General features: G+C 33.9%; 1 protein-coding gene across 1 annotated transcript; it reads left to right on the forward strand.

Annotated features, from left to right (window-relative positions):
* The first annotated feature begins 4,880 nt into the window (after positions 1 to 4,880).
* Positions 4,881 to 17,604, forward strand: LOC133191024 (uncharacterized). The gene is made up of 6 exons (XM_061326685.1): positions 4,881 to 5,081; positions 6,942 to 7,052; positions 8,736 to 8,766; positions 15,110 to 15,249; positions 16,063 to 16,119; positions 16,280 to 17,604. Exons 1-6 carry the CDS (start codon positions 4,916 to 4,918, stop codon positions 17,587 to 17,589), a joined length of 1,815 nt encoding a protein of 604 aa, XP_061182669.1. The 5' UTR covers positions 4,881 to 4,915; the 3' UTR covers positions 17,590 to 17,604.
* Positions 17,605 to 27,739: the final 10,135 nt, after the last annotated feature.

The raw sequence follows: 27,739 nt of genomic DNA on the forward strand, positions 1-27,739 counted from the left end.
CTTACTCCTTGAGTGTAGGTCAAGTTGAACGATGGAAAACAGTATTGTTCTCTTATGTATTTGTGAATAAATACTAACACGTAAATTCATTGAAATCTGTAACCTCTGGATTTATAACAAAAGGGAAGCAATATTCGATAAACCTAAATAAACACTGTTTTTGTACCATTACACATAATAGCATAATTATATAGTTCTTGATATTAAAAAAATCATAACATAATCATATTATATATACGTCATTTCATCAAAGCTGCAATAACATTTCAGCATACACATGGGCAAATACAAAAATTCGATAACTAGGCCAAAATAAAAAATAGGTTTGTTTCCCCTAACGCGACCGACCCGCTTAAATCATGCCGACTGAAAAGTTTTTTTAATAAGATTATTCAAATATTTATTTTTATTGTTTATCAACTTTATAAAACACAATTTATCAAAATTCGTTTTTTATCAGAACGGCGGCTTTTGTTTTACTCTCATTTGGCGCCCACGAACAAGTGTTGTAAAACAACGGCGATGTATCAATCTTAATATACATCTTTAACTTATTAGAATCCTACACTCTTGAAACATTTCGTGAATTCCATATACCATGACTAAGGATTGTTAAGATGGTATTTACAAATGTGTCTGCTAAAATTAACTTACGTAGTAAGCATGACAAAGCCTGCCTCATGAGCAGAAGAGGGGCCCAATTTGTATATGCATATCAATAAATTTCACTCCATTTCATTCGTTTCGATCTAAAAAACACTTCATGTATGTTTCTATTTTTACTATATAGGACCATATGATTTGCAAATATATCTTTGTATAATTATTTCATCTTGATGAATATGATTCGGATGTCGTTTCTTCATTCCTTTTATTTATGGGGTAAACTTCGTGACTATAACATTAGATATATGAAACTTTAATCATTTTAGATATGGTTTGGTTGAATTAAATATTGTTTATACAGATACTCTCTTTTCAAATAGTGTTGAAATCTTTAAAGTTGGCTTATGGTACGGCTTCCTGAGACGTCCAGTGTATTTATCTTTTCTTTAGTTGGGCCCTTGAAAATAGGTTGTTTCTTTGCTTTAAAATACCTTTAAAAATTGCTGGTTCGACAACACCTGCCTGGCGGAGGGCTCCTAATTTAGACTTTTTCTCGGCACTTATGGCCATTGATCATAAAGCATCAATAAGGAATCTTTATCGTGCCAACATCTACATGTATACTGTGACACTGCATGGCACTACGTTTTTTACGGTCTCATTTGACTGACTAGTTTCCACGCCCCACGTCGGGACATGTGACTTAGAATAAGCTCCCGAATTACGCCGTGACTCCAAAACGAAACACTAGAATTACTTCGCCACGCAAGGCCCTTGACATTTTATGTCTGTAAGCACTCGAAGATGATAGTAGGTTTGAAAAAAAAAATATACTCGGATGGCCGATGGTTGAGTATTTGCGAATCTTGTCTTTTTGTAAAAATTCAATTTCAAAAAATTTACGCTGGCCTGAGGTATTTCACAAGTTCAAATGAATAGTATTTGTGAATTAATTTACCATACATGTTGCTTTTAAATTTCATTTGTATGATATTCGGTTTAAAAATCGGTTTCCTTTGTTCTTTCTTATTTATAGAGATATTATTCAATTTTCAGAATGTATTTTCAAAACTGCATGCTGTCAGAAAAAAAAAATAATTTACCTACCTACCTACTCAGCTTGAAATTTTAGGGTCGGGTTAGGGGAAACAAAGATATTTTTAATGATGGCCCTATATTAAAAATTTTAAAAATTTGTGTTACGCATATGTGTGAAGGGCGATATTCGTTAAATATAGCTTAAATGTAGGACGATGCTCTGTAATGATTTCAAGCTTCTTCCCAATTTAAAATAAAAACTACACAATGATCGTATTTTAATATCGATTTATGCTATAAAATGTGAATTTCTTCTCAAACAGTCGTTGAAATTACAAAAATCAAACAAATGTTGGGATTTAATCAACTATAACAATGGTTCATATGACTGGCAGAAATAAAAATTCTTATAAATGTTATATTCTTTTAAACACGGTACATTATTTAAAACGTATTTAGAATCAGCGAGTAAATCATTACATGTACATGTATCACTAGCACTTGGAGTTTATGTCTCCCAGTTGATTCGACACGCAAGAGCATGTTCTACGTAGTCCTGAAAATTTTTTGAACATGAGACAGGCTTATGACAAATTAGTTGATGATACAAGGATATCAACATTCTCGTTTAAAGTCAACATTTCGCAAATTCTATGGTCGGTACTATTACTGACCTTGTTGTTTGCAAAACAGTACAATCTATTGCTAACTCGATTGTTGACTGACGCCTTTCATAGAAATTTAGGCCATCATTTTAAACTGAATTGTCTATGATTTTATATTGTTTTGTTCGTTTACCCGATCATGACAAGGAGCACATAGCGTTTGCAACCGATCCGTCCACAGGGAACTCAATAAAGTTATGTGTAGATACATATCATGCGCGGATCAAGGGGGGGGGGCGAGGGCGAGGGGGTCCGGACCCCCCCCCCCTGGAATTTGCAGAGTAATTAAAAGTATATACGGAAGCAAGTAATAACAAGAGGCCCAGGGGCCACATCGCTCACATGAGCACTGTGGCTAGGAAAAAAGCAAGAATCAGTTTAGTATTGCAATGCTTAAATGCATAAGTGGTCCCGACCTACCCCTAAAAGGGAGGGGGTATGATTTGAACAAATTTGAATCTACACTAACTAAGGATGCTTACATATTTTTTTTTTGACTAACTGTGCCTTTTTTCCTACAAGTTTAAACTTTCATTGTGGCCCCTATCTACCCCCGGGGGTCATGATTTGATCAAACTTGAATACTAGTATACACTATTTGAGGATGCTTCCATATAAATATGACCAATCATGGCTTTACTGTTCTTGAGAAGAAGATTTTTTAAGACTTCTCCTAAATATTCCTATGTAAAAGTTTGATCGTCCATTGAGGCCCCACCCTACCCCGGGGGTCATGATTTGATCAATTTGAATCTACACCACCAGAGGATGCTTCCATATAAATATGACCAATCATAGCTTTGTTGTTCTTGAGAAGATTTTTTGATTTTTTTCTTATATACTCCTACATGTATGTAAAACTTTGATCGTCCATTGTGGTCCTACCCTACCTCCAGGGGTCATGATTTGAAGAAAATTGAATCTACATCACCTGAGAATGCTTCCATATAAATATGACCAATCATAGCTTTGCTGTTCTTGAGAAGAAGATTTTTGAATATTTTCCCCATATATTCCTATGTAAACTTTGATAGCCCACTGTGACCCCACCCTACCCCCAGGGGTCATGATTTGAACAAACTTGAATCTACACTACCTGAGGATGCTTCAATATAAATATGACCAATCATAGCTTTGTTGTTCTTGAGAAGAAGTTTTTTTTTAAAAAAAAAGATTTTCCCTATGTATTCTTATGTAAAACTTTGATCTCCCACTGTGGCCCCACCCTACCCCGGGGAATAATGATTTGAACAAACTTGAATCTACACTACCTGAGGATGCTTCCATGTAAATATGACCAATCAAGGCTTTGCTGTTCTTGAGAAGAAGGTTTTTAAAGATGCTCCCTATGTATTCCTATGTAAAACATTGATTGCCCACTGAGGTCCCATCCTACCCCTGGGGGTAATGATTTGAACAAACTTGAATCTATACTACCTGAGGATGCTTCCATGTAAATATAACCAATCAAGGCTTTGCTGTTCTTGAGAAGAAGGTTTTTAAAGATGCTCCCTATGTATTCCTATGTAAAACATTGATTGCCCACTGAGGCCCCATCCTACCCCTGGGAATAATGATTTGAACAAACTTGAATCTACACTACCTGAGGATGCTTCCACATAAGTTTCATATTTTCTAACACAGTGGTTCTTGAGAAGAAGATTTTTGAAAGATGCCATAAATTTTTCATGAATTCGCAATTATGTCCCCTTGGAAGAAGGCGTGGCCCTTCATTTTAACAAACTTGAATCCCCTTCACCCAAGAATACTGTGTGCCAAGTTTGGTTGAAATTGGCCAAGTAGTTCTGGAGAAAAAAATGAAAATGTGAAAAGTTTACGACAAAACGACGACAACGACAGACAAACTTTGATCAGAAAAGCTCACTTGAGCCTTTGGCTCAGGTGAGCTAAAATGACTTTGGACCCCCCCCCCCCCCCTCGAAAAGTGGACCCCACCATCATCACCACCACGGAATAGGTGTTTTCACCTTTGGGAAATGGATTTTTTTGTCGAGAAATTTTTGGGTTGAATTTTTTGGACAACCCCCACCCCTTGGAAAAAAAATCCTGGATCCGCGCCTGCATGTATAAGAACATTGGCCTTGTCATATTTTGAATTTTGCTCTTTTTAGGAGCATTTTTTTAATTAAATTTCAAAATATTTAAAATCATTTGTACATAAATAAATTTAGAGAGTTATACAGTTATCTATTTGTCATGGTGTGCTGCAGGTTTGACTGATCGTTATGTTCGCATTTATTGAAATAGCAACTGGAAAGAAGGCAATTAGTAGGCATTAGGCCTACTAATAACCCTTTTTAAGTTTACTTTTAAAAGCATCAAGTTCACTGAAAGTAAATACAGGCATTGAGTATGTGCATGTATTAAAAATTTGCACATAAATTTCAATATTTTCATTAACTTCCAGTGCCTATGAAAGCATCATGTAACATGTGACCATGTGATTTTATCTCCATCCAGGTCAATCTGGTCTTTGGTAAAACAGGGTTTTAGTCCGTTCTGCATGATTATCGAAAACGAAAGTAGGAAATTCTCCGACTCATGTTACATATTTCTTCAGTTTATAAAATTCATTTTTTAGAAATATGTTTAAGCCCGTGGATATCGGTGATAGTTGCCCTTTAGATGAGACAGCATGGAACCAAAAGAAATCAACTTCCAACTGTTCAGGTGTCTTACCATACCATTGCATCCCAGACAATAGGCGTGTCCCGGGCGAAATCTGTATTGGGTTAATCTGGGTTCCACCGAGTAAGTGATTTAAATCTTAAAGGCTTGAAACTAAATATTTACGAACCAGTCAGTGGCGGACTTGGGGTAGGTGGTTGGAGGTTTGGGAACATCCCCCATCCCCCGCAGTAGGCAAGCGGTAAAGCAAGTACTGTACTGTTTACTGCCGACTCCCTGGGATTAATGAGATTAATGTTTCTCATTGATCCGCTTCATACTTTTCAGACACATTATTTATGTCGAACTCAATTCAAGTAAACATCAAAATATGAAAAGTATTACGAATGGTGGCATGAATGGACTAAAATTGAGCAGTTCGAAGAATCACTGTATCTGTTTTAGGTTTCTGCACAAGCTGCATTTATACTTACAGTACTAGATTTTACCACTGGACAGCTGACATTACCATACGTAACATTGTTAACACATTTATGTATGTGAGAATTTAACTATAAAATAGTAAATATGCCCAGAGAGTTGAAATTGATTCTTTTTGGTGAAATGAAGTATTGGTAATAAAAAAAAAAAACAATCCAGAAATCAAAAGTTCTTATTTATAATTTGTCATATTAGGCCTTTGTGTAACAATATTGACATATTTATATATGTATGAATGTATTTCAATGTAGAAAATGTGTTCTGTCCAGCAGTATGAAGAATATCAGAAGAAAACCGAGAGAGTAGGGCATCTGCAGGCTGCAGCATTATAGGTTTACCACCTGCCCTCAATCACTCTATCAAGGCTTTAAAAAGATTAGAAACAGGTGGTAGCTTGTGGAAACAGTTTTAAATAAATCCATGTATGTTATTAGTTTCTCTCAATTGAATATTTTGGCCAGTACAAACATTATTTAACTGGGTAAAAGAGCACTGGCATGGGCAGACTTTGAAAGGCCTACTCTATGCATGATTTTTTTTTTTTTACAAGTGTCATAGAGTAGTTACATTCCTGACTACACAAGTCACAATGGTGACACAATGGATCACAACTAGAGAGGTTTATTTTCCCAATATCTGATTGTGAAATCATTGTATTATAAACAAAATTTCAATCCCCCCCCCCCCAAAAAAAAGTCATATTTTATTCATGTAGTTCAGTAAAGTAAAATTCATCTTCTTGCTAGAATGAATAAAAAAATTATCATTTCCTGAGTTTTTTTTGTGTTGTTTTTTTATAATTTGAGTCAGGCCATTTTTAGTCATTTGGATGGGAAAAGATGAACAGACAATTAAGATAACCTAATCTGTGTGTTTTTGTAAACAAAATGATGTACAGTTGAACTTTGGTATTGAACACTGATATCTCGAATACCATGGATATGTTGAAGTGAATTGGAAGTCCCAAGTACTTATTCCTTAAGTATTTTACCCTCTATATTTCAATTATTAAATCCTCGGATATCTCAAAATTTTTTTTGGTCCCATCGAGTTTGAGATAATGAGGTTTGACTGTAGTTAGATAAACTCCGGCCATTTGATTTTTTGTGATATCATGCATTGCACCTTTGAGGAAAAAACAAACTGCATACAATCATACTAATTATGTATTGTATTTGTATATGAGGTTTGTTGCATAGCTTTGTCCTAGCTTTCAATCTCGCTTAATGACCCAATTTTTTTTACCTTACAGTTACCTGGGGAGAGGGAATGGTCTTATTAGTACACTGTCAGATGTTATTTACCTGGAGTGCCCTAACACTCGAGATGCCAAAAATTCAAGTTTGCAATTCATTTTACTTTGATGATTTTTTCCAGATTTACTGGCCATACCAGTACCTGGGGACTCCAGTATTGCTTAGTAATTACAAAATGCTTGTTTTAATGTTATGCTGAAACATGTACTTGATAATTTTTTTTTGTTGATTTGTTTTTGCAATTTAGATTACTGTCCTGTGTATAACCTAAATGCTGAAAAATTAGATGTGGAAGCATGTGACCTTCAGCGAGGGATCTGTTCAAACAAGGATTTTCAATCTCCAGAGGTGTACAAATGTAAGCATTTTTATGCCCCCCTTCGGAGAAGGGAGGGCATATTGCTTTGCTTCTGTCTGTCTGTCGGTCAGTCTGTCTCTCTGTCGGTCCACCAACAGTTTCCATTCATTTTCTTCGTAGAGGTTGCACATACTGAAATAAAATTTGGTACACAGATTTATCATAAGAATATCTAGGCCATGTTCTGTTTTGGGTAGGATCCAGCAATTTTTGACAGAGTTATGCCCCTTGGACTTGAAAAATTCCAATTATTTGCAGTTTCAGTTCACTTTCTTCGCAGAGTTGCACATACTGAAATGAAATTTGGTATACAGATTTATCATAAGAATATCTAGGTCAAGTTCTGTTTTTGGGTACGATCGAGCAATTTTTGACAGAGTTATGTCCGTTGGCCTTAGGAAAATTCCAATTATTTGCAGTTTCCATTCATTTTCTTTGCAGAGGTTGCACATACTGATATGAAATTTGGCATACAGATTTATCATAAAAATATCTAGTTTAAATTCTGTTTTGGGTACGATTGAGCAATTTTTGACAGAGTCATGCCCTTGGACTTAGAAAAATTCCAATTATTTGCAGTTTCAGTTCACTTTCTTCGCAGATGTTGCACATACTGAAATGAAATTTGGCATACAGGTTTATCATAAAAATATCTAGTTTAAATTTTTTTTGGGTACAATAGAGCAATTTTTGACAGAGTTATGCTCCTTGAACTTTGAAAAATTCCAATTATTTGCAGTTTCTGTTCATTTTCATTGCAGAGGTTGCACATACTAAAATGAAATTTGGTATACTGATTTATCATGAAAATATCTATAAGGTCAAGTAAATCTGTTTTGGGTACGATCGAGCAATTTTTGACAGAGTTATACCCCATGGACTTAGGAAAATTCCAATTATTTGGGGGGGGGGGGGGGGGGGGGGGACATACGTGTTTCACAAACATCTCTTGCTAATTTAGTATCCATATGTAACAGTTGCATAAAAGCAGTTTTTTATCAGTTAATTTATGTAAGAAAGGTATTCCCTGATTATTTATTTGTATTTTCTCAAGTAGATATGTGCTGTATGTTATATGTGTTATGTAAGAAAGGCCTAGGTATTCCCTGATTATTTATTTGTATTTTCTCAAGTAGATATGTGCTGTATGTTATATGTGTAAATGTATAATAAACATGACAAACAATTTACCCTTTTCCATATCACATCCTGTATCAGCCTTTGGATCTTCGGCCAGCTGATACAGGATGTGATATAGAAAAGGGTTTGTATTCTCTCTCTCTCAATAGGTTCCACAGTGTGTGCTTGTTAGGTACCAGTTTTCTCTAGCTTGAGTTCCTTTACTTTTTTAGAATTATCAAAAAAAGTTATGGAATGAGAGTTAGAGAAAACTGGTAACTACTAAACACACATCATTGAACCTTTTTTTCCCTTTACGACAATTCTTCAAAACTATCTACATATTAAAAAATATTAGTGTTTGAAATGCAAAATGTGACATCATAATGGGTGTTCCAAGCTAACATGTTAGAGAACCAAAAAAAAAAAAAAAAAAAGAATCACAGCATGGGAGTAATGAAACTATAGCAGTAATGGGAGAAAAATATATACCGGTATATATCACAATCCACTTGTATTTCCATTGACTAGATAACTTACTTAGAGTGTTTTCTTTACATTTAGATACAGGGTGCCTGAATATCACAAGACAAAAGTAAGTTTTTCCCTTACCTTCCTTTAGCATGTTCAATGATGTTTAGATATATTTATTACTATGGATGCTGCCCCAAACATAGTGTTTCAGAATTTCATTAAATGAATAATTAAAAGTATAAAAATCTTACTTGTTTAAAAATTTTACAACTTGTAGTATTTCTGAAATCATCTGCTCTAAGCCTTCAGACTCAATTTAATTTACAATAAATACAATATACAGTAACAATTTCAGGAGCATGAAGGGGTAAGACTGAGCTTTCATTTAACTGAGCGGCTTTTAATTTTAGTATAGACTAATGAGGTTTATTGCCAAGCAGCTTATACATGTACTTCAAAATACCATGTTTGAGCAGGGTGCAAGTGATGGATTGAGGTGGTCTGACAAAGGGAGATCTTATTGTATCCACACATGCAAATAAATAATACATTTAGATGAATTTGATAATGTTTGAGGGTGCTAACAATAAGTATCAGTATCTGTTTTCGTGCATCGTCAGTCGTGAGATGTGTGCCGTGTGTTTACTGTGTTAACATTTAAACATTTTCAGCTTCTTCTCTTCAAACACTTAACCAATTTCAACCACTTTTGGCATGTAGCATCTATGGGAGAAGGGGAACAAAAGATTTGAATTTCATTGTCCCTGCCCCCCTGGAGCATAAGTGGTGGGGCTAAAACTACCAAAATTAATGCAATCTTTAAAAAATCTTCTTCTTTACTCCTGGACATCAAGCAGTCAAACTGTTGGCATGATTGTAATAAGCATCGAGTCCTCTACTAAAATTATGAATTTCATGGCCTCAGAGTCAGGGGTTCTGATGTTAGGATGGGGCACATGCAGGCCCCTGACATTATTTATTTTTCTTTTAATAAAAAAATATACCCCTTACCTAATAGGGGGTATATTTTTTTATTGAAAGAAAAATAAGTAATGTCAGGTGCCTGTGGGATGGGGCTATATAGATCATATAGTGAAAGTGCATTATTTTTTGAAAATCTTCTTCTCCGCTCCTGTGTTTTAAACAAACAAATTAAGTACATAGTAATGATGAGCAAGGATACCTCTTTTTAAATTGTGAATTTCATGACCCCTGCTTCAGGGGTTCTGGTGTTAGGATGGGGCTCTATTGATTATATACCAGTAGTGAAAATGCATTATTTCTTTGAAAATCTTCTTCTCTGCTCCTGGATATCATTAAACAAACTAGTAAGTGCATTGTTATGATAAGCAAGGATGCCTCTTCCAAAATTGTGAAATTCATGGCCCCAGGGTCGGGGGTTCTGGTGAAAAGGGGGGGGGGGTTATAATTGAAAAGGCATAATTTCTTTGAAAATATTCTTTTCTGTTTCTGGTTATAAATCAAAGAAATTAATGTATAGCTATGATGAGCAAGAGTGCTTTTTCCAGAATTGTGATTTTCATGGCCCCTGGGTCAGATGTTCTGGTGTAAGGGTGGGGCTCAATTGATAATATCATGAAAATGCATTAATTTTATCAAATAATCCTGTCTGCTCCATAGTATTGAGCAGATAAGCACAGTGCATTGTTTAAGTTATGATGAGCAAGGGTGCTTCTTACAAATTTTTTAAAGTTGCGGTCCCAGGGTCAGGGAATCAAGTGTTTCTCTGGAAGGGGGGGGGGATGTCTATAGATAATATAGTGAAAATAAGTTAATTCTTTGAAAATCTTCAGCTAAGTGCATAGTTATGATGATGAGGGTACCTCTTTCAAATATGTGATTTTCATGACCCTGGGTCATGGGTTCTGGTGTTAGGGTAGGACTGTGTTGAATCTGTAGTGAAAATGCATTATTTCTTTGAAAATCTTCTCTGCTTCTAGGCATATCAGAGGAAGTGTAAAAGTTTTAATAAGCAAGGGTATTTGTACCAGATTTTTGAACATCTGGACCATTTGGTTAAGTGTTCTGGTCCTGGCCAGACTCTTTTAATTTCTATTCTACTGAAAGAAGTTATTCCCCTTTGCCATTCACCTTTGATAATAAATCACTGTAAATAATGTATTTGAAAGTTTACAGAATAAGAAAATTATGCAAGAACTTTTATTGTACATGTATAATACAAAAAGTACTTTCATAGTTTTAATGGTCAGGTAGACCTGTAAATAATAGATAAATAAAAATAAGACAAAAATAACTTATTAAATGTTCTTCAAAGATCAAGAGAGGCCAATATGAGAGGTGACAATGAGGGAGTAAAAATAGTACTGGTGTACTAACATTTTGTTAATAGTTTGCATGGTAATAATGATAAATGGGGGACAGATTAGAACTTGATTTACGAGATGTTACTGAATAGACTAATTATTTCATTGCTATTTCTCTTGCTTTTGGGCAACAAAGCTTCATCTATCGGTTTATTTTATGCATGTACTCTATGGCTCTTCTAAATTGTTGTATTATACTCAGGTGACCATTAAGGCCCTTGGGCCTCTTGTTAATTATTTCTGTCATTAATTAAAAAAAACCAAAAAAATTTGCTAATATGTAATGAACTAAAACCTGGGATATTCAAGCACGTCTGTATATTATATAGTTAGTGGAATATCACAGCCGAAGTGGACTACATCCATACACATAAATGGCATGTGTGCAAGTGGCGACTTTCACTGCAACCTATTCTTTGTTTTCAGAATACATGTACATAAAATATTTTTATCATTTGTATGGTTTACTTTGACCAGTGATGGAACCTAAAGTAAGGATAAGTGCCGCTGATTCTCTTAATATTTGGCATCAATTATTGCGCCATTAACATCCATATGAAGTAAATGAGATCAGTAAATATCATTTTCTGTATAATTTTATTTTTGGCAAAATTCATATTATAGCGCAGGTGACAACCAGTACTATTTTAATTGTGTGAATAAGAAATGTACAAATGAAATAACATGCAGAATACAAAAGTGGTTGTTGCATGTACAAGGGTCTAATTTCAGCAAAGATTACTTATTTTACACTACTATATATTAACGTCTTTTTGACCAATATTCCATGTTTAGAGCATATTAGTGACTTCATAATAAAAAATTACGTCATTTTTGTGACTGTGGAATTTATTCGCATCTTGCTCACTTCACTGCTCAACATCAATAAAGGAAAGAAAGAAGATTAAAATATCGTAAATTTTGCGGGCAATTACTGTTGATACCGTATCTTTTTCTTTATTATTTAAAAAAATAATAAATCACTTACAAAAATTAGGTATTTTAAATAATAGGTTTTTAAAAAACCGTCATTTTATTTTAAGTGTTATTTTAAGTTTAAATTTTTAGACAGTTCAGTAAGAATAAAGTGACATGGGTATCATAAATCAATTATTGATGAATATAAGAGGAATTAAATTATTAACACTTTTGAGTATGTACCATTGCCTCAAACATCTGGATTAATGCTGTTGATGTTCCCTATCTTTAATTGATCCTGATTAAAAAAGTCATTATTTAACAGAAATCAATTCATATTACATGTACATTCCTTATTTTATTCTCCAATATTGCAATAACTGCATGTAAGGCTTGTATATGTTACGTGCATTATCCATTGATAATTAATTGTCAAATAATTAATAATTATTTTATATATTACAGTTTAATTAATCAAAAGCTGAATATTCCACATACAAGTGAAAAAAATGCTTATTCCAAATACCGGAATAATCATGGAGAGGTACCACCAGTTCTATTGCTGGGTGTCAATAATTTTATTGCATGATATTTCTGATTTAATATCTTTTTCAACTTCACATATAAACCTTATGGCTCATACATAATTATACCTCTTACTGATTAAGTCTGGTCTTTTTAGCTCCTGAGCCAAAGGCTAAAGTGAGCTATCAAAATTTGTCCACTGTCTGTCGTTGTCCACGTTGTTGTCGTTGTCATTGGCGGATAGAATTTTTACAATTTAATCTTCTTCTCCAGAACCGCAGGGCCAATTTCAACCAAACTCGGCACAGAGTAAAGGGGATGCAAGTTTTTTTTTTTCAAATGAAGGGTCACACCCCTCTTCAAGGGGAGATTAATAAAGAAAAAGTAAAAACTGGGTGGGGTCATTTAAAAATCTTCTTCTCAAAAACCACTGGGCCAGAAAAGATGAAATTTATGTGAAAGTTTTTTGACATTCAAACAGGAAAGCCATGATTTGTCATATTTATATGGAAGCATCCTCAGGTAATATATATTCAGGTTTGTTCAACTCCTGATCCTAAGAGGTAGGGAGAGGCTACAATGAGCAATCAAATTTTTACATAGGAAAACATGAAAAATCTTTTAAAAGTCTTTAAAAATCTTCTCAAAAACAGGAAAGCCGTGATTTGTCATATTTATATGGAAGCATCCTCAGGTAATATATATTCAGATTTGTTCAACTCCTGATCCCCAGAGGCAGGGAGAGGCTACAATGGGCAATCAAATTTTTACATAGGAAAACATGAAAAATCTTTTAAAAATCTACTTCTCAAGAACAGCAAAGCCATGACCAGTCATATTTATATGGCAGCTTCCTTAGGTAGTGTACATTCAATTTTGTTCAAATCATGACCCCCAGTGGTAGGGAGGGGATACAATTGGGAATCAAAGTTTTACATGAGAATACATATGATAAATCTTTAAAAATCTTCTTCTCAAGAACAGCAAAAGCTGATCCTCTTGTAGTGTTGATTCAAATTTGTTCAAATCATGATCTCTGGCTGTAGAGTGGGACCACAGTGGGCAATCAAATTTTTACAAAGGAATTTTTAGGAAAAATCTTTTTTCTCAAGAACAGCAAAACCATGATTAGTGATATTTATATGGAAGCATCCTCAGGTAATGGTGATTGAAAGTTTTCAAATCATGACTCCTCAGAATAGGGTGGGGCCACAATGTGTGATCAAAGTTTAACATTGGAATATATAGGAAATATCTATAAAAATCATCTTCCCAAGAACAGCAAATCCATGACTAGTCATATTCAGAAGCATCCTCAGGTAGTGTACATTTAAATTTGTTCAATTCATGTTCCAGGGGGGTAGGTAGAGGGCACAATACATATAGGAAAAAATCTTTTAAAGACATGATTACCCCTGGATATCAAAGCAATACAGAAGCATTCTCAGGTAGTGCAGATTCAAGTGTGAACAAATCATCCCCCTTTTCCCTTGGCCTTTTTCATAGCCAATGTGCTCAGGTGAGTGATGTGGCCCATGGGCCTCTTGTTTAAATGTATAGACTGGCATGTATTTGGAGTTCTGGTTTCTATGCTCCAACTGCTGTAATAATACTTCCTTAACTGTAACTTCTAAAACTTAGACTATATAATTTGAATGTATGGATTATGATAAGAAAAAAAAACTACATATATTTACAAGATTCCTTATGTGGAAAGCCATTTAAGGCACAACTATGATAACCCTATTAAATGCATGTAATGCAATTTATCCTGCAAATACCCCTTGCATTGACCTTATAAAGGTAACCTAATAAACCAAAGCTGTATTTGGTCAATGCCCTAATGACACTCTAAAAGCATTGTGACGACATGTATTTTGCAATGTTTACACCATGGCGTCTTAGTTTCAACTGCAGAGATGTGCCTAAATCTGGTTGAAAATAGCTCGTCTTGGAGGTCTGATGTAAAAATATGTTGTAGGGTAAACAAAATACATGGATACTGTCTTGAAATATAAGCGATATTTGGGCTCGGGTAAGAAAACGTGATGGAGGGCTCGGCAAGCCTAGCCCTCTATCACGTTTTCTTACCCTCGCCCAAATATTGCTTATATTTCAAGACAATTACCATGTATTTTATATTTATAAGTAAAATTTAGGGTTGGCATGTTTAAAGATAATCAATACAAAATGAAAACTTAAAATTACCAATTAGAAAATTTAATTATCATTTTAAGATATAAGATATATGTAGTGTATTATGGTAAAATATTGTGATACTTATCAATATAGAAGGTGTATCATCCTAGCCCTTTTGGTCATAATGACTGTGAGGGATTGACTTGCAGGTCTCATTTATAATACAAAATGGAGGTCCACTTTAGCTTACAATTTATATGATATACTGTAATAAAATGCTTTAATTGTATTACTAATAATTTAAAGTATCAGTGCTATCAGTAAAAGGGAAAAGCAATACTATCATTAACATTTTTACTGTTACTTTTATGTGCCAAAATTAAGACTCTAAGTGTTATACATGTAAAATTCAGGGTTTGCTACAAAACTGTGTTTGAAAATATTGAAATTCCTGTGGAATTCCAGTGAAATTATATAAAATTTCTATCATAATGCAGATACATGTATATATCAATTTTCAGTATTTTTTTTCACCAGGGATCAATCTTCTGGAGGGACAGAAAACTCCCAGCCCCTCCCTCTCCTGCCCATTATTGTGGGTAGTGTCTCCTTTGTATGTTTAGTGGTCGTCATTGCCTGTATCTTCTGTCTGTGTAGAAGAAGGGGCAGCAGTGCAGGTACATGTAATAAAGTGACATATATAGTTTTTTTTATCATTTCAGAATTACTGTTCTAGTAAAAATACACCATTTCCCTATTATTTTCTTAAATATTATGGACCAATATTTAAAATATTTAAATTTAATTTAAACACATGTTATACATCAGCATATTTCTATATTCATTACAAAAAGAGGTACATATATTGATATTGTTTACTCTTATATGAAAGAATGTGGGCATATTTGATATAGATTTAGCAGGAATCTGGATGCACTTGAAAAGTGAAAATATTATTAAGCCTTCATATGATATTTTAGATATTAAATATTTTAGAATTATAATGATACACAGGTTCCTGTGATAAAGGAAAAAGAAATATTTCACTGTGTGTTGATTTCCTAAAACATTCCATTTCATAATGATGCATCATTTGGTAAAAAATGTAACATTTAACAACACATTTTTCTATTAAATTGCTATCTATTGGACACTCCTCCACAAAATTAAAGTATGATTTCTGTGCATTTTAAGAAAACAAGCAAACACTTTTTTTAAAAATAAAAAAAAAAGATTCCCAGAGCTCATGAAATATGACCCCCCCTCTCCTTTCCAAATAAATGCTATCATGTTTCGTTAGTGGTATCAAGTCAATTCATGCCCAGGTAGTACAGTGGTAATGCCACCTGTATCTGATGGGAGCAAACAGGTTTTTTGGGGTTTAATCTTCTCGTGGAGCATATACATATTTTTCAAAACTAATAATTTATGGCATTTATCAGTTTTATTAATTTACTGATTTCTTAAAAATTTAATTTTCATACATGTAGGTAAAAAGGAGAAAGATGTAGAATTGCAACAACCATTAGTAGAGACATTTCCTCCAGGTAAAATAGTTATGTTACAGTATCTTAAATGTGACCACTCCAAGTAATTATTAATAAAGATTTTTTTCTTCATAAAGCTTAGAAAATATTGAATAACAGATGAAAAATAATAAATACATGTTATCTTAATTGAACTTTGTTAATTCTTTTTTCTTCTCAGATTTTCATAGGATTTGTCATTATTTGAGTGCAAATGTCTTCTACCCAACCAAGGTTTACACAAAAAGTGTTGGTTTGTTTGAGGTCCATGGAAGTTTGCTGTTGATTGGTCCACATGGGTCAGGAAAAACCACTATTGCAGTCAACCTTCTCAGCAAGAAGGTAAATACAACATCAAATGGCAAAAGATGCTTTGTTGAAGTTTGCAAGTCGGTTGAAGAAATTGCAAGTAAAATAGATGAATCCACTGTTACTTTTGTGCTGCTGGATGATGCATTGGAGCAATATGCCTACCAAGAGTCTTTACTTGACACTCATTTAGAGGTGTATGAGGAATTGAAGAGATTGATAGAGATTGGTTATCTTCGAATCATTTGTACAGTAACTGATACCATTTGGAATACTTTTCGGGCTAAGTTTTCACAATGTCCATTTTTCTCAAAAGAATTTCAGATTGAATTAAATGACAAGACAATAGACAGACATGAAAAAGAGGAAATTCTGAAGACACACCTGCAATACAACAAGTTTGTGATCTCAAAAAAGAAGAAAGATGAGAATCTGAAAAAAATTGATAAACATCATGCTGATAACTCTCAAATTGTTATCTCTGAAGATACAATAAAGTCTTGGGCAAAAAAGGCAAAAGCAAAAAATGGAGTTGGCATTCCTTTGCTTTTTGATCTAATCAGCACAAACAAGTCTCTGTTTGTAAATGCTGACACTGTTCTTTCAGATAGTTTAGAGAGTGTGTTAAAAATGCGAATTTTACATCTTAGAAAGGATTCCAAAGGAGCCCTGGACAAGGACTTTGGTAGCATTCTTATTTTTGCTGCTTTCTGTGGTGGAAAAGTATCTGTACAAGATTTTGTGGATAAAGAATCTGTATATGTTGAAATTTGTAGTAAAATAGGCTGCAGTAAGAAAGGTGTCAAGGAAATTGAAGGCTTGTTAAACATGCATGAGATGGGAAGCTACTTTTATCCTCTGAGGGGATGCTATATATTTCATCACAAAATTCTAACTGCCCTGATTTTATCATCAACCGTGAAAGATAATGAAGAGCTGGTGTTGCAGCATGCAGACCTGGATGTTCTCTACAGAACACTTCAGTCTCAGAAAAGCAAGTACCCCCTGTGTGTGAAAGTGAGTGAGAAGTCATTGACAAGTTTGACTGATAGAATTGGTAAGGAAACCCCAGATGTTATTGGGAAATGGCAAAATCATGTAATCATGCAGAGTGAGAAGCCTAAGAAAAGGTTGATGAAGGCAATGGAGGATTGCAGGGATGGAGAGGCTCAAGAAAAGTAAAGTTGATAATACATGTAATCATTCCAAAATAGAATCTTTAGCAATCATTTACAACTGGTTTGCAGCAAAAATTTGAAATCCTGAGCAATCGCTTATGAAAAAAGTTGCTGTAAAATTGAGATCCTTTAAAACTTTGGGTGTACTTTGGAAAATTAATTCAATAAATCGGCTTAATAAATGGAAGGCATTGACTGAGAGAAAACATATGGGTTGTACTAGAAGAGGAGTTAATGGTCCATAGGTGAAATATGATCGTTAAAATTTGGAGGACATCTGTTGTAACTTTTCATTGTGTAATGTTTATGGTTATGATGATACAGAATGTCTTTTTCTTTCATCCATGTATACATGTAGAAAATTGTTTTCAATACAAAATTAGTTTAACATATATTTACATGAATGTATCACAGTTCCACTTTTCCGAAACTGCTTTTCTGCGACGAGTAGTGCTGCCTTTCCTCGATTATATTTTTTTTTTGCTTTTTTGCGACTTATTTTTAATTAATATGCACCTTTTTCCTTAGCCTGACAAAACCTGTTGATGACTGCTTACTCCACACTGGATAAAACGAAGATTAAAAACAAGATGAAAAATCCACTGAACATATATACATGCATTCACATTTCGGTGCAAGCTCCATATATATAATACATCCATATTTGTTTCTACGATTTTTTTCTGTATGAACAATTTCCATAATGTCTAAAAGATATCTCCGACCAGTGTAAAATCATAGGAGCTTGTCTTCAGGATTGTTAAATGTTAAATAAATTTTAAAAAATTTGAATCTTCTTTAAATACACTTAAAGTTGCTCTCGTCTTGGAAAAAATACCCCCGCCCACTTCAGCGCCTATTTCTGGACTCTAAAGCATTAATTTATTTCGTTGCCATGGTTCTGTCCCCTACAGTGATGATTTTCCTAAATTTGATGCATTTGTCAGTCATCAACACGCGTTTAATAAGCTCTAATAAATTTTTCAGTGAACCAGACTTTGTATATATGTTATACGGATTTACTACCGAAAAAAATGGGTTTTACGTTTGCAGGAATAAGTAGATATAAGTAAGTTTAACTTGAATTTTCTGGATTGTAAACTGTCGGTCAAGGAATCTACTGCGGCAAATACAGTACTATTAAACACTGAAGTAATAGCAAGCTAAGCAGATGTTAAATATGACCATTAATATTAACGTGGGAATTTTGAACAATCATGGGGGTTGGGGAGGGCTCTCCCTACCTTTTTCCTAGATTATTATTTTTACTGTTCATTAAGTATGGGATTTTATTTAGTTTTCTCAGGCATCCCCCTCCCCTTCAACTGCTTCGTCCCTGTATACTGTAATACATTTTTTTTTACAATGATGGTTTGTTTGTTGTCGTTATAAGAAAAGCAACAAGGATTGAAATGTTGCAGGAATGAGACTCTGAACAACATGAAATGGTTTGGTTTGCTTAAACTTCTTTATGTCAACTATTGTTTTCGGCTTTTATTTTTTATTTTGTAACAAAACGCAGGTATTTGAATTTTTTCTCATTTTCAACTCTACTGGGAGACCAGAAGAGTATATGCATGGTAATTAAGGTGTCCGTCGTCCGACTGTTTTGCTGTTTGACCGTCTGTCTGTTTGTGAACGGTCTTTCAAAGTACTACTACATCTACCTCGGTTTTAGTCCGATTACTATTAGACTTGGTGCACAAGTAGACTACAATTAGGGATAATTCTTTTTATGCCCCCGGATCGAAAGATCCCGGGGGTATATTGTTTTTGTCCTGTCTGTCTGTTTATCTGTTTGTCTGTTTATCTGTTTGTCTGTCTGTCGTCAACTTTAACCTTGCCCATAACTTTTGATTGGTTGGAGCTATGACTTTCATATTTCACATGTGTATTCCTTGTGACAAGACCTTCCTTTGGGTACCATCATATTTGACCTTTTGACCTTGACCTTGGAGTTTGACCCACTTTTGCAAAATTTTATGAGACTTTAACCTTGGCCATAACTTCTGAACAGTTGGTGCTTGGGGTTTCAAACTTCACATGTGTATTCTTTGTGACAAGACCTTCTTTTGGATACCAACAACTTTGACCTTTTGACCTTGACCTCGGAGTTTGACCTACTTTTGAAAAACTTCAACCTTGGCCATAACATTTGAACAGTTGGTGGTTGGGGTTTCAAACTTCACATGTGTATTCTTTGTGACAAGGCCTTCTTTTGGATACCAACAACTTTGACCTTTTGACCTTGACCTCGGAGTTTGACCTACTTTTGAAAAACTTCAACCTTGGCCATAACATTTGAACAGTTGGTGCTTGGGGTTTCAAACTTTACATGTGTATTCCTTGTGACAAGACCTTTCTCTGGATATCAACCTCTTTGACCCTTTGACCTTGACCTAGGAGTTTGACCTACTTTTGAAAAACTTTAACCTTGGCCATAACTTTTGAATGGTTGGAGCTAGGGCTTTCACATTTAACATTTTTGATCTTTTGGCCTGGATTTTGACATCCATTTGAGAAACTTCAACCTTCACCATAAGCTGCCATACGGGGGCATCAGTGTTTCACAAACACATCTTGTTTTTCCTGATATCAACAATGTTGTTAACATTTTTTTTTGTTGTTGAAATTCTTTTAATGTTACTTCTACAGTTTTGGTTCGATTTAAAAATAACTTCATTAAAACACATCCTTCTGTTTATCAGTTTCTGATTTCAAAAAAAGATGTTGCCTTGCTTACTCATAAATGAAGTTTCTGTGAAATGCTTTCTAAATAATTTTCTACAATTTTTGTCCTGATTTTTATAAAATTTGATTAACAAGTAGACTCACTAAGTCATGATATTCTGTTTTCTAGTTCAAGGAATGGCGTTGCCATGGTGTTTTAAAGTTATTTTAAAAGCCTACCTTGCGTATATATTTAGCCTAATTAAATAAAATTTATTGCAGAAAAAAACTTCACCAGGGATAAAAATTCTTTTTGGTTTGCCATTTACAAGTTCCAAATATTACTTACACAAGTACATACGAGTAGAGCTACAGTTTCGACAGAGACTTCTGGTTACATTGTCCATTTGGACTTCATCAAATATTTCAAGATTTGCAATACGTTGAACTTGTTTTGAGATTTTTTTAAAATGTTCATGAACAATCCTTAATGACTCCTACTACTTTATATATATATATATATATATATATATATATATATATATATATATATATATATATATATATATATATATATATATATATACTTAACAAAACTTCTAAGTGTTCACTCTGATAAATGTATTTATTCAAAAACTACACGATAGAATTATGTGATATTTTCAAATTATTATAACCAATGTGTTTTCTTAACAATTATCGAAAGAAAATCAATTGTCACCGATGAAAATCAATGTCCCGTGACGAAGCTTAAAAACAATAAATCTGTACTTTGCGGCACGTGTAATATGTAATCAGCTTCTTTTTGTGACCATTATTGATTTAAACAACTGATTTAACTAAAAAAACACAAAACATGGGCAAAATAACTATTGAGGAAGGAAGGAGAGCCGTTGGAATGTTAATATCTGGATCACCCTTATGACACGTTTTACACACTTTTATTTTAGTGTTTATTTGTCTTTGATATTACTTTTAAAAGTTAACAACCAGTATAAAAATCCATTTAAGCACATTTTCTAAAGGTTGTGCGTCATTTTTATCGCCAACTTATCACAATTTGAAAGCTTTGGACAAAATTTAACCAAACCGGAAGTGATCTGGATCTTCGTCTGAGGCCAAGGTTTCGCATCACAATCAGGTTACATGGTCCTGAACCACTTTAGAAACATTTAAATCAGCAACTTCATTGGTAAGAAAATGGCAACAAATTGGTGCTCATGGCAGTCCAATATCATCTCAAACAGTCTGAATCATCCTTAAAGAGGTACACTTACGTGCGAGACGCCGAAGGAGGGTCTAAGAGTTGACCAAAAGGCATCTGTGTCATGCACTGGCCTGTCAAATCCCCGGATCTAATTCCATTGAACACATTTGGGAGTTTTAAAAGGAATGTCAAAGCCCTACCCCTCCACATTATTTCAACGGTTTAGAAAGATCCATGCAGTAGGTGTGGCAGCAGATAGGTCAACCTCCTATTCAGGGGTACATGGTATCCATGAGAAAAGATGTCTTACAGTAATTATAGCGAGTGGTTGTCTCACTCCATAGAAATTATTTTATGTGAATTTTCATTTTGAGGATACATCATGTCCTTGACACTTTGCTTTAAAGTCTGACGAGATACTTACATGAAATTTACGCAACGTCGAACTGAAATATGCCAAATTAACCATGAATTAAAGAAATTATATATGTTGTATGCATTTGTTCCTTATAACTTAAAAATGAACACTTAGAAGTTTGGTTAAGTGTATATATATATATATATATATATATATATATATATATATATATATATATATATATATATATATATATATATATATATATATATATTTATTTGATTGGTGAAGTTTCATAACTGTTAGTAATCAAAGAATAGAGCTCCATTCTATTATATTGAAAAAATCATTATTATATAGCATTAAGTATGTTATATTAGTGACATTACGTGTATTTGTGCGGTACTGTTATCATAAAGTGTTCTCTGGTGTTCTTGAGTAATTTTGCAAAACTGGTAAGTGCTTTAGTCAGTTGTTTTTTTTTTTTTTTTTTTTTTTTTTTTTTTTTTTTTTTTTTTTTTTAGAGCGAGATTTATTTTCAAAAAAAAAACAAAACAAAACCATGCACTTTATTATTTTTTATTTTCCAAAAAAACAACAACCCATGTACATTATTATATTTTATTTATTTATTTATTTATTTGGTTTTGTTTGTTTGGGTTTTTTTTTTGGGGGGGGGGGTTTATTTTGTTTCTTTTTTTTTTTTTGGATACAAGAGATAGTATTGTTTTCGTTGTGTATTGTGTCATATAGGTGAAGCTGTACTAGATATTTGCAAATCATATTTTCAGTAATATGAATCTCCTTTCTTGAGTATGTTATTTAATATCATGGATGTAAATTGCTTATGTCAATGTTTTACGTAGAGAGACTTGAATTTTATTTTCCAGTAAACCCTGTACATGTATCTGGGGCTTTTAAAACATTTTTGGATAAATGTACTGATGTCATTTTGTGTTGTAATTTGTAGACCAGGTATTGCTACATTCCAAGAAAATTTCGAGATCTTCATGTTTTCAATGTGTGTCTTAAAACGTATGCATGTGTCATTACATTCCACAGTAAATACTCTTAATTTTTATCGTAAATTTTTGAGACACTATAGATATATTATAGGTGTAGCTGTGCAAGCGCTAAAAATTCAAAGTGTCTGAATCTCCGTTGGAAATTCAGATATGTTCATAAAATTTAATTCTATAATGTTTAATTTAAAATTTCAAAAATATTTACACATTAAATGAAAAAGAAAAAATGTAATACTTTGCAATGGAAAATACAACAATGAAAAATGAATACTCAAGAATATCATTCCATTAAGTTATATACAGATATTTTACTGTTAAGCATAAAACATTTGAAAATACATTGTAAGCTACACTAAAGTTGTGAATTTTAAGTATGAAACCATTATTTGAACAATTCTCTTTCTTACCCTTATTGAGGATGTATTTATAACAGAAAAAGGCATGAAATTTTTCATCTGTAAATTGTGTCAAATTATAACTACTGTCTTTAATATAGAATGTATTTTATTTAGCGCTTATGATATTTATTGATTTAACAGCAAATCATGTTTGATTTGGTTTAGCTTTCCGAACGTGCTAGATATATATATATATATATATATATATATATATATATATATATATATATATATATATATATATATATATATATATATATATATATATAATTTGATTTTGGTCGTAACGCTTCATTTGGTTGGATAAAAAATTAGTTTATATCGTATAACCTGTGTTGCCTACGTCACAATGACTTGCATCAGAAATGTATCAATCCGCTTGACTATACTTTTGAAAATGTTCAATTTGAAGTCATTTTTGAAGGAGAAATTGTCTTATTTTCTACACTTAATGGTGGTAAATTAAATTATAAGGAATGGATTTGATAGCTAGCCAAGTTATCCTGGTATAATCTGGGTTGGAACAGTTTACGCTTTTTTATAAACCGCTTCGCGGTTTATAAAGCGTAAACTGTCCCAACCCAGGTTATACCAGTATAACTTGGGTAGCAATTCAATTCATTCCTTAAATAAACATACAAGACAGTACTTAGCGATGTACTTGATTGAACTTTAGCTACTTATCGCCAAAAGGCGCTAAATAGAATACTGTGAAAGCACTAATTTTCATGGGGATTATTTTCGTTGTTTTCGTTGTTTTGAAGAGACTCACGAATTTATGTCCACCAGGATATGTCATTTTTAGCTCACCCGAGCCGAAGGCTCAAGTGAGCTTTTCTGATCACATTTTGTCTGTAGTCCGTCTGTTCGTCTAGCTGTCCGTCTGTAAACTTTTCACATTTTCGACTTCTTCTCCAGAACCACTGGGCCAATTTCAACCAAACTTGCCACAAAGTATCCTTGGGTAAAGGGGATTCAAGTTTGTTCAAATGAAGGGCCACGCCTTCTTCCAAGGGGAGATAATTAAGAATTCGTGAAAAATTAATGGCATCATTAAAAAATCTTCTTCTCAAGAACCACTTCGCTTGAAAATATGAAACTTATGTGGAAGCATCCTCAGGTAGTGTAGATTCAAGTTTGTTCAAATCATGACCCCCACGGGTCGGGTGGGGCCACAATGGGCGATCAAAGTTTTACATAGGAATATATAGGAAAAATCTTTAAAAATCTTCTTCTCAAGAACAGCAAAGCCATGATAGGTCATATTTATATGGTAGCATCCTCAGATAGTGTAGATTCAATTTTGTTCAAATCATGACCCCCACGGGTCGGGTGGGGCCACAATGGGCGATCAAAGTTTTACATAGGAATATATAGGAAAAATCTTTAAAAATCTTCTTCTCAAGAACAGCAAAGCCATGATAGATCATATTTATATGGTAGCATCCTCAGATAGTGTAGATTCAATTTTGTTCAAATCATGACCCCCACGGGTCGGGTGGGGCCACAATGGGCGATCAAAGTTTTACATAGGAATATATAGGAAAAATCTTTAAAAATCTTCTTCTCAAGAACAACAAAGCCATGATTGGTCATATTTACATGGAAGCATCCTCAGATAGTGTAGATTCAAGTTTGTTCAAATCATGACCCCCGGGGTCGGGTGGGGCCACAATGGGCGATCAAAGTTTTACATAGGAATATATAGGAAAAATCTTTAAAAATCTTCTTCTCAAGAATAGCAAAGCCATGATTGGTCATATTTAAATGGAAGCATCCTCAGATAATGTAGATTCAAATTTGTTCAATTCATAACCCCCCCCCCCCACTTTTATATTTAAACTTTTCAACCTTTCAAGACTGAACTGATTTCTGCTTTTTCCTAGCCATAGTGCTCAGGTGAGCGATGTGGCCCCTGGGCCTCTTGTTTACATATATTACTACTCAACAATTTTTCATCCACGAAATCAAAACCCCACGAACCAATATTTTTTCCTTAAGACACGAAAATTTGACCCCACGAAAGTAAGTGATTTTATAGTACACTGCCAAATGTTATATGCTTACAGTATATAAGTACATATATAAATAAGTTTGTATTTTTACAGGTCATTTATAGCCTATTTTGTCATAAAACCTCTTGCTTACTGCTTGAATAAAATACATCTAAAAAGGATTAACATAGCTGTTTTTATTTCCCAGATCGTTTTTTGTGATTAAGAAAATATATAAAAGTGACTGACGTAATTTAAAATTGTTCAGAAATATATACCAATCCATCATCCATTTATAGGTCACCTGACCTATTGTTATCCGTTCTCGTCCGTCGTCGTGCGTCTTGTGTTAACATTTGAACATTTGTAGCTTCTTCTCTGAAACCGCTGAACCAATTTCAACCAAATTTGGCATATAACATCTATGCGTGAAGGGGAACAAAAATTATGAATTTCATGGTCCCTGCCCCCCTGAGGCCTGAGTGGTGGGGCTATAACCACCAAAAATAATGCAATCTTTAAATATCTTCTTCTTAACTCCTGGACATCAAGCAGTCAAACTGTTGGCATCATTGTAATAAGCATTGAGTCCTCTACCAAAATTGTGAAATTCATGGCCCCAGGGTCAGGGGTTCTGGTGCTAGGGTGGGGCTCTATTGATTATATAGTGAAAATGCATTAATTCTTTGAAAATCGTCTCCTCTGCTCCTGGGTATTACATAAAGAAACTTAGTACATAGTTATGATGAACAAGAGTGCCTCTTTCAAAATTGTAAATTTCATGGCCCCTGGTTCGGGGGTTCTGGTGTTAGGGCGGGGCTCTATTGATTATATAGTGAAAATGCATTAATTCTTTGAAATCTTCTTCTCTGCTCCTGGGTATTAAATAAAGTAACTTAGTACATAGTTATGATATGCAAGAGTGCCTCTTCCAAAATTGTGATATTCATGGCTCCTGGGTCAAGGGTTCTGGTGATAGGGCAGGGCTCTATTGATTATATAGTTGAATTGCATTAAAACTTTGAAAATCTTTTTCTCTGCTCCTGGGTATTAAATAAACTAACTAAGAACATAGTTATAGTGAGCATGGCTGCCTTTTCAGAAATTGTGAATTTCATGGCCCCGGGGTCAGGGGTTCTGGTGTTAGGTCTGGGCTCTATTGATTAAATAGTAATATTGCATTATTCTTTGAAAATCTTCTTCTCTGCTCCTGGATATTAAATAAACTAAGTACATAGTTATGATGAGCATGGCTGCCTCCTCAGAAATTATGAATTTCATGGCCCCTGGGTCAGAGGTTCTGGTGTTAGGGCGAGGCTCTATTGATTATATAGGGAAAAGGCATTAATTCTTTCAAAATCTTCTTCTCTGCTCCTGGGTATTTTTCAAACAAAGAAAGTGCATGGTTATGATAAGGAAGAATGCCTCTTCCAAAATCATGAAATTCATGACCCCTGGGTCAGGGGTTCTGGTGAAGGGGCTGGGCGGGGAGCTCTATTGAATTTATAGTGAAAATGCATAATTTCTTTCAAAATATTTTTCTACTACTGATAATAAAGTAAAGAAACAAATGTATAGTTATGATGAGAAAGTGTCCTTCTTCCAGAATTGTGAGTTCGTGGCCAATGGGTCAGATGTTCCGGTGTAAGGATGGGGCTTTATTTGGTTAATAATATGCTTCTGGGGATGTTCAAGGCAAACTGAGTAAAAGTTTTAATATGAAAGGGTATTTTTACCAGAATTTTGAACACCTGGACCATTTAGTCAAGTGTTCTGGTCCTGGTCAGGGCTCTATTAACTTGTATTCTGCTGAGCAAAGTTATTCCACTTTGCTATTCACCTTTTATAATAAATCAATGTAAATAATGTATTTGAAAGCTTAATAGAATAAGAGAATTATGCAAGAAAATTTATTTTATAATAAAAAAAAAGTACTTTCATAGCTTTAATGACTTGGAAATAATAGATAAATAAAAATGAGACAAAAATAACTTATCTTTTTAAATGTTCTTCAAAGGCCAAGAGAGGCCATTGTGAGAAGTAATAATACGGGGTTAAATAATATACATTTTGTTAATAGTCTGCATGGGAATAGTGATAAATGGGGGGGGGGGGGGGGGAATAGATACTAGACCAATTATTTTGTTGATGCTAATCTTACTATTTTTCTTGCTTTTGGGCAACAAATCTTCATTTTTCAGTTTATGGATCCTCTAAATTGTTGTATTGTACTCAGGTGACCATTAAGGCCCTTGGGCCTCTTGTTTGTATCATGTGCCCTTATCTCCGCATTGTTATTCAGTGAAACACTAGTAAGTCGCAAGGATCTTTCAAGGTAAATTTCAACTATCTCTCGGAAGGAGAGACTATAGGAGAGGAAAAATTATAAAGACTGAAAACATTGTTTTTAATTGAATGATTTTGTACATGTACCTACATTTATTAATCAAGATTATCACCTTTTGTTTCGTTTTATGATGGCCAGCTCCCCATTTCGATTTA

The sequence above is a fragment of the Saccostrea echinata genome, unplaced genomic scaffold, assembly GCF_033153115.1.
Source record: "Saccostrea echinata isolate AGI-Se365-2 ecotype Australia unplaced genomic scaffold, CSIRO_AGI_Sech_v1 ptg000001l, whole genome shotgun sequence".
Lineage (NCBI taxonomy): Eukaryota > Metazoa > Mollusca > Bivalvia > Ostreida > Ostreidae > Saccostrea > Saccostrea echinata.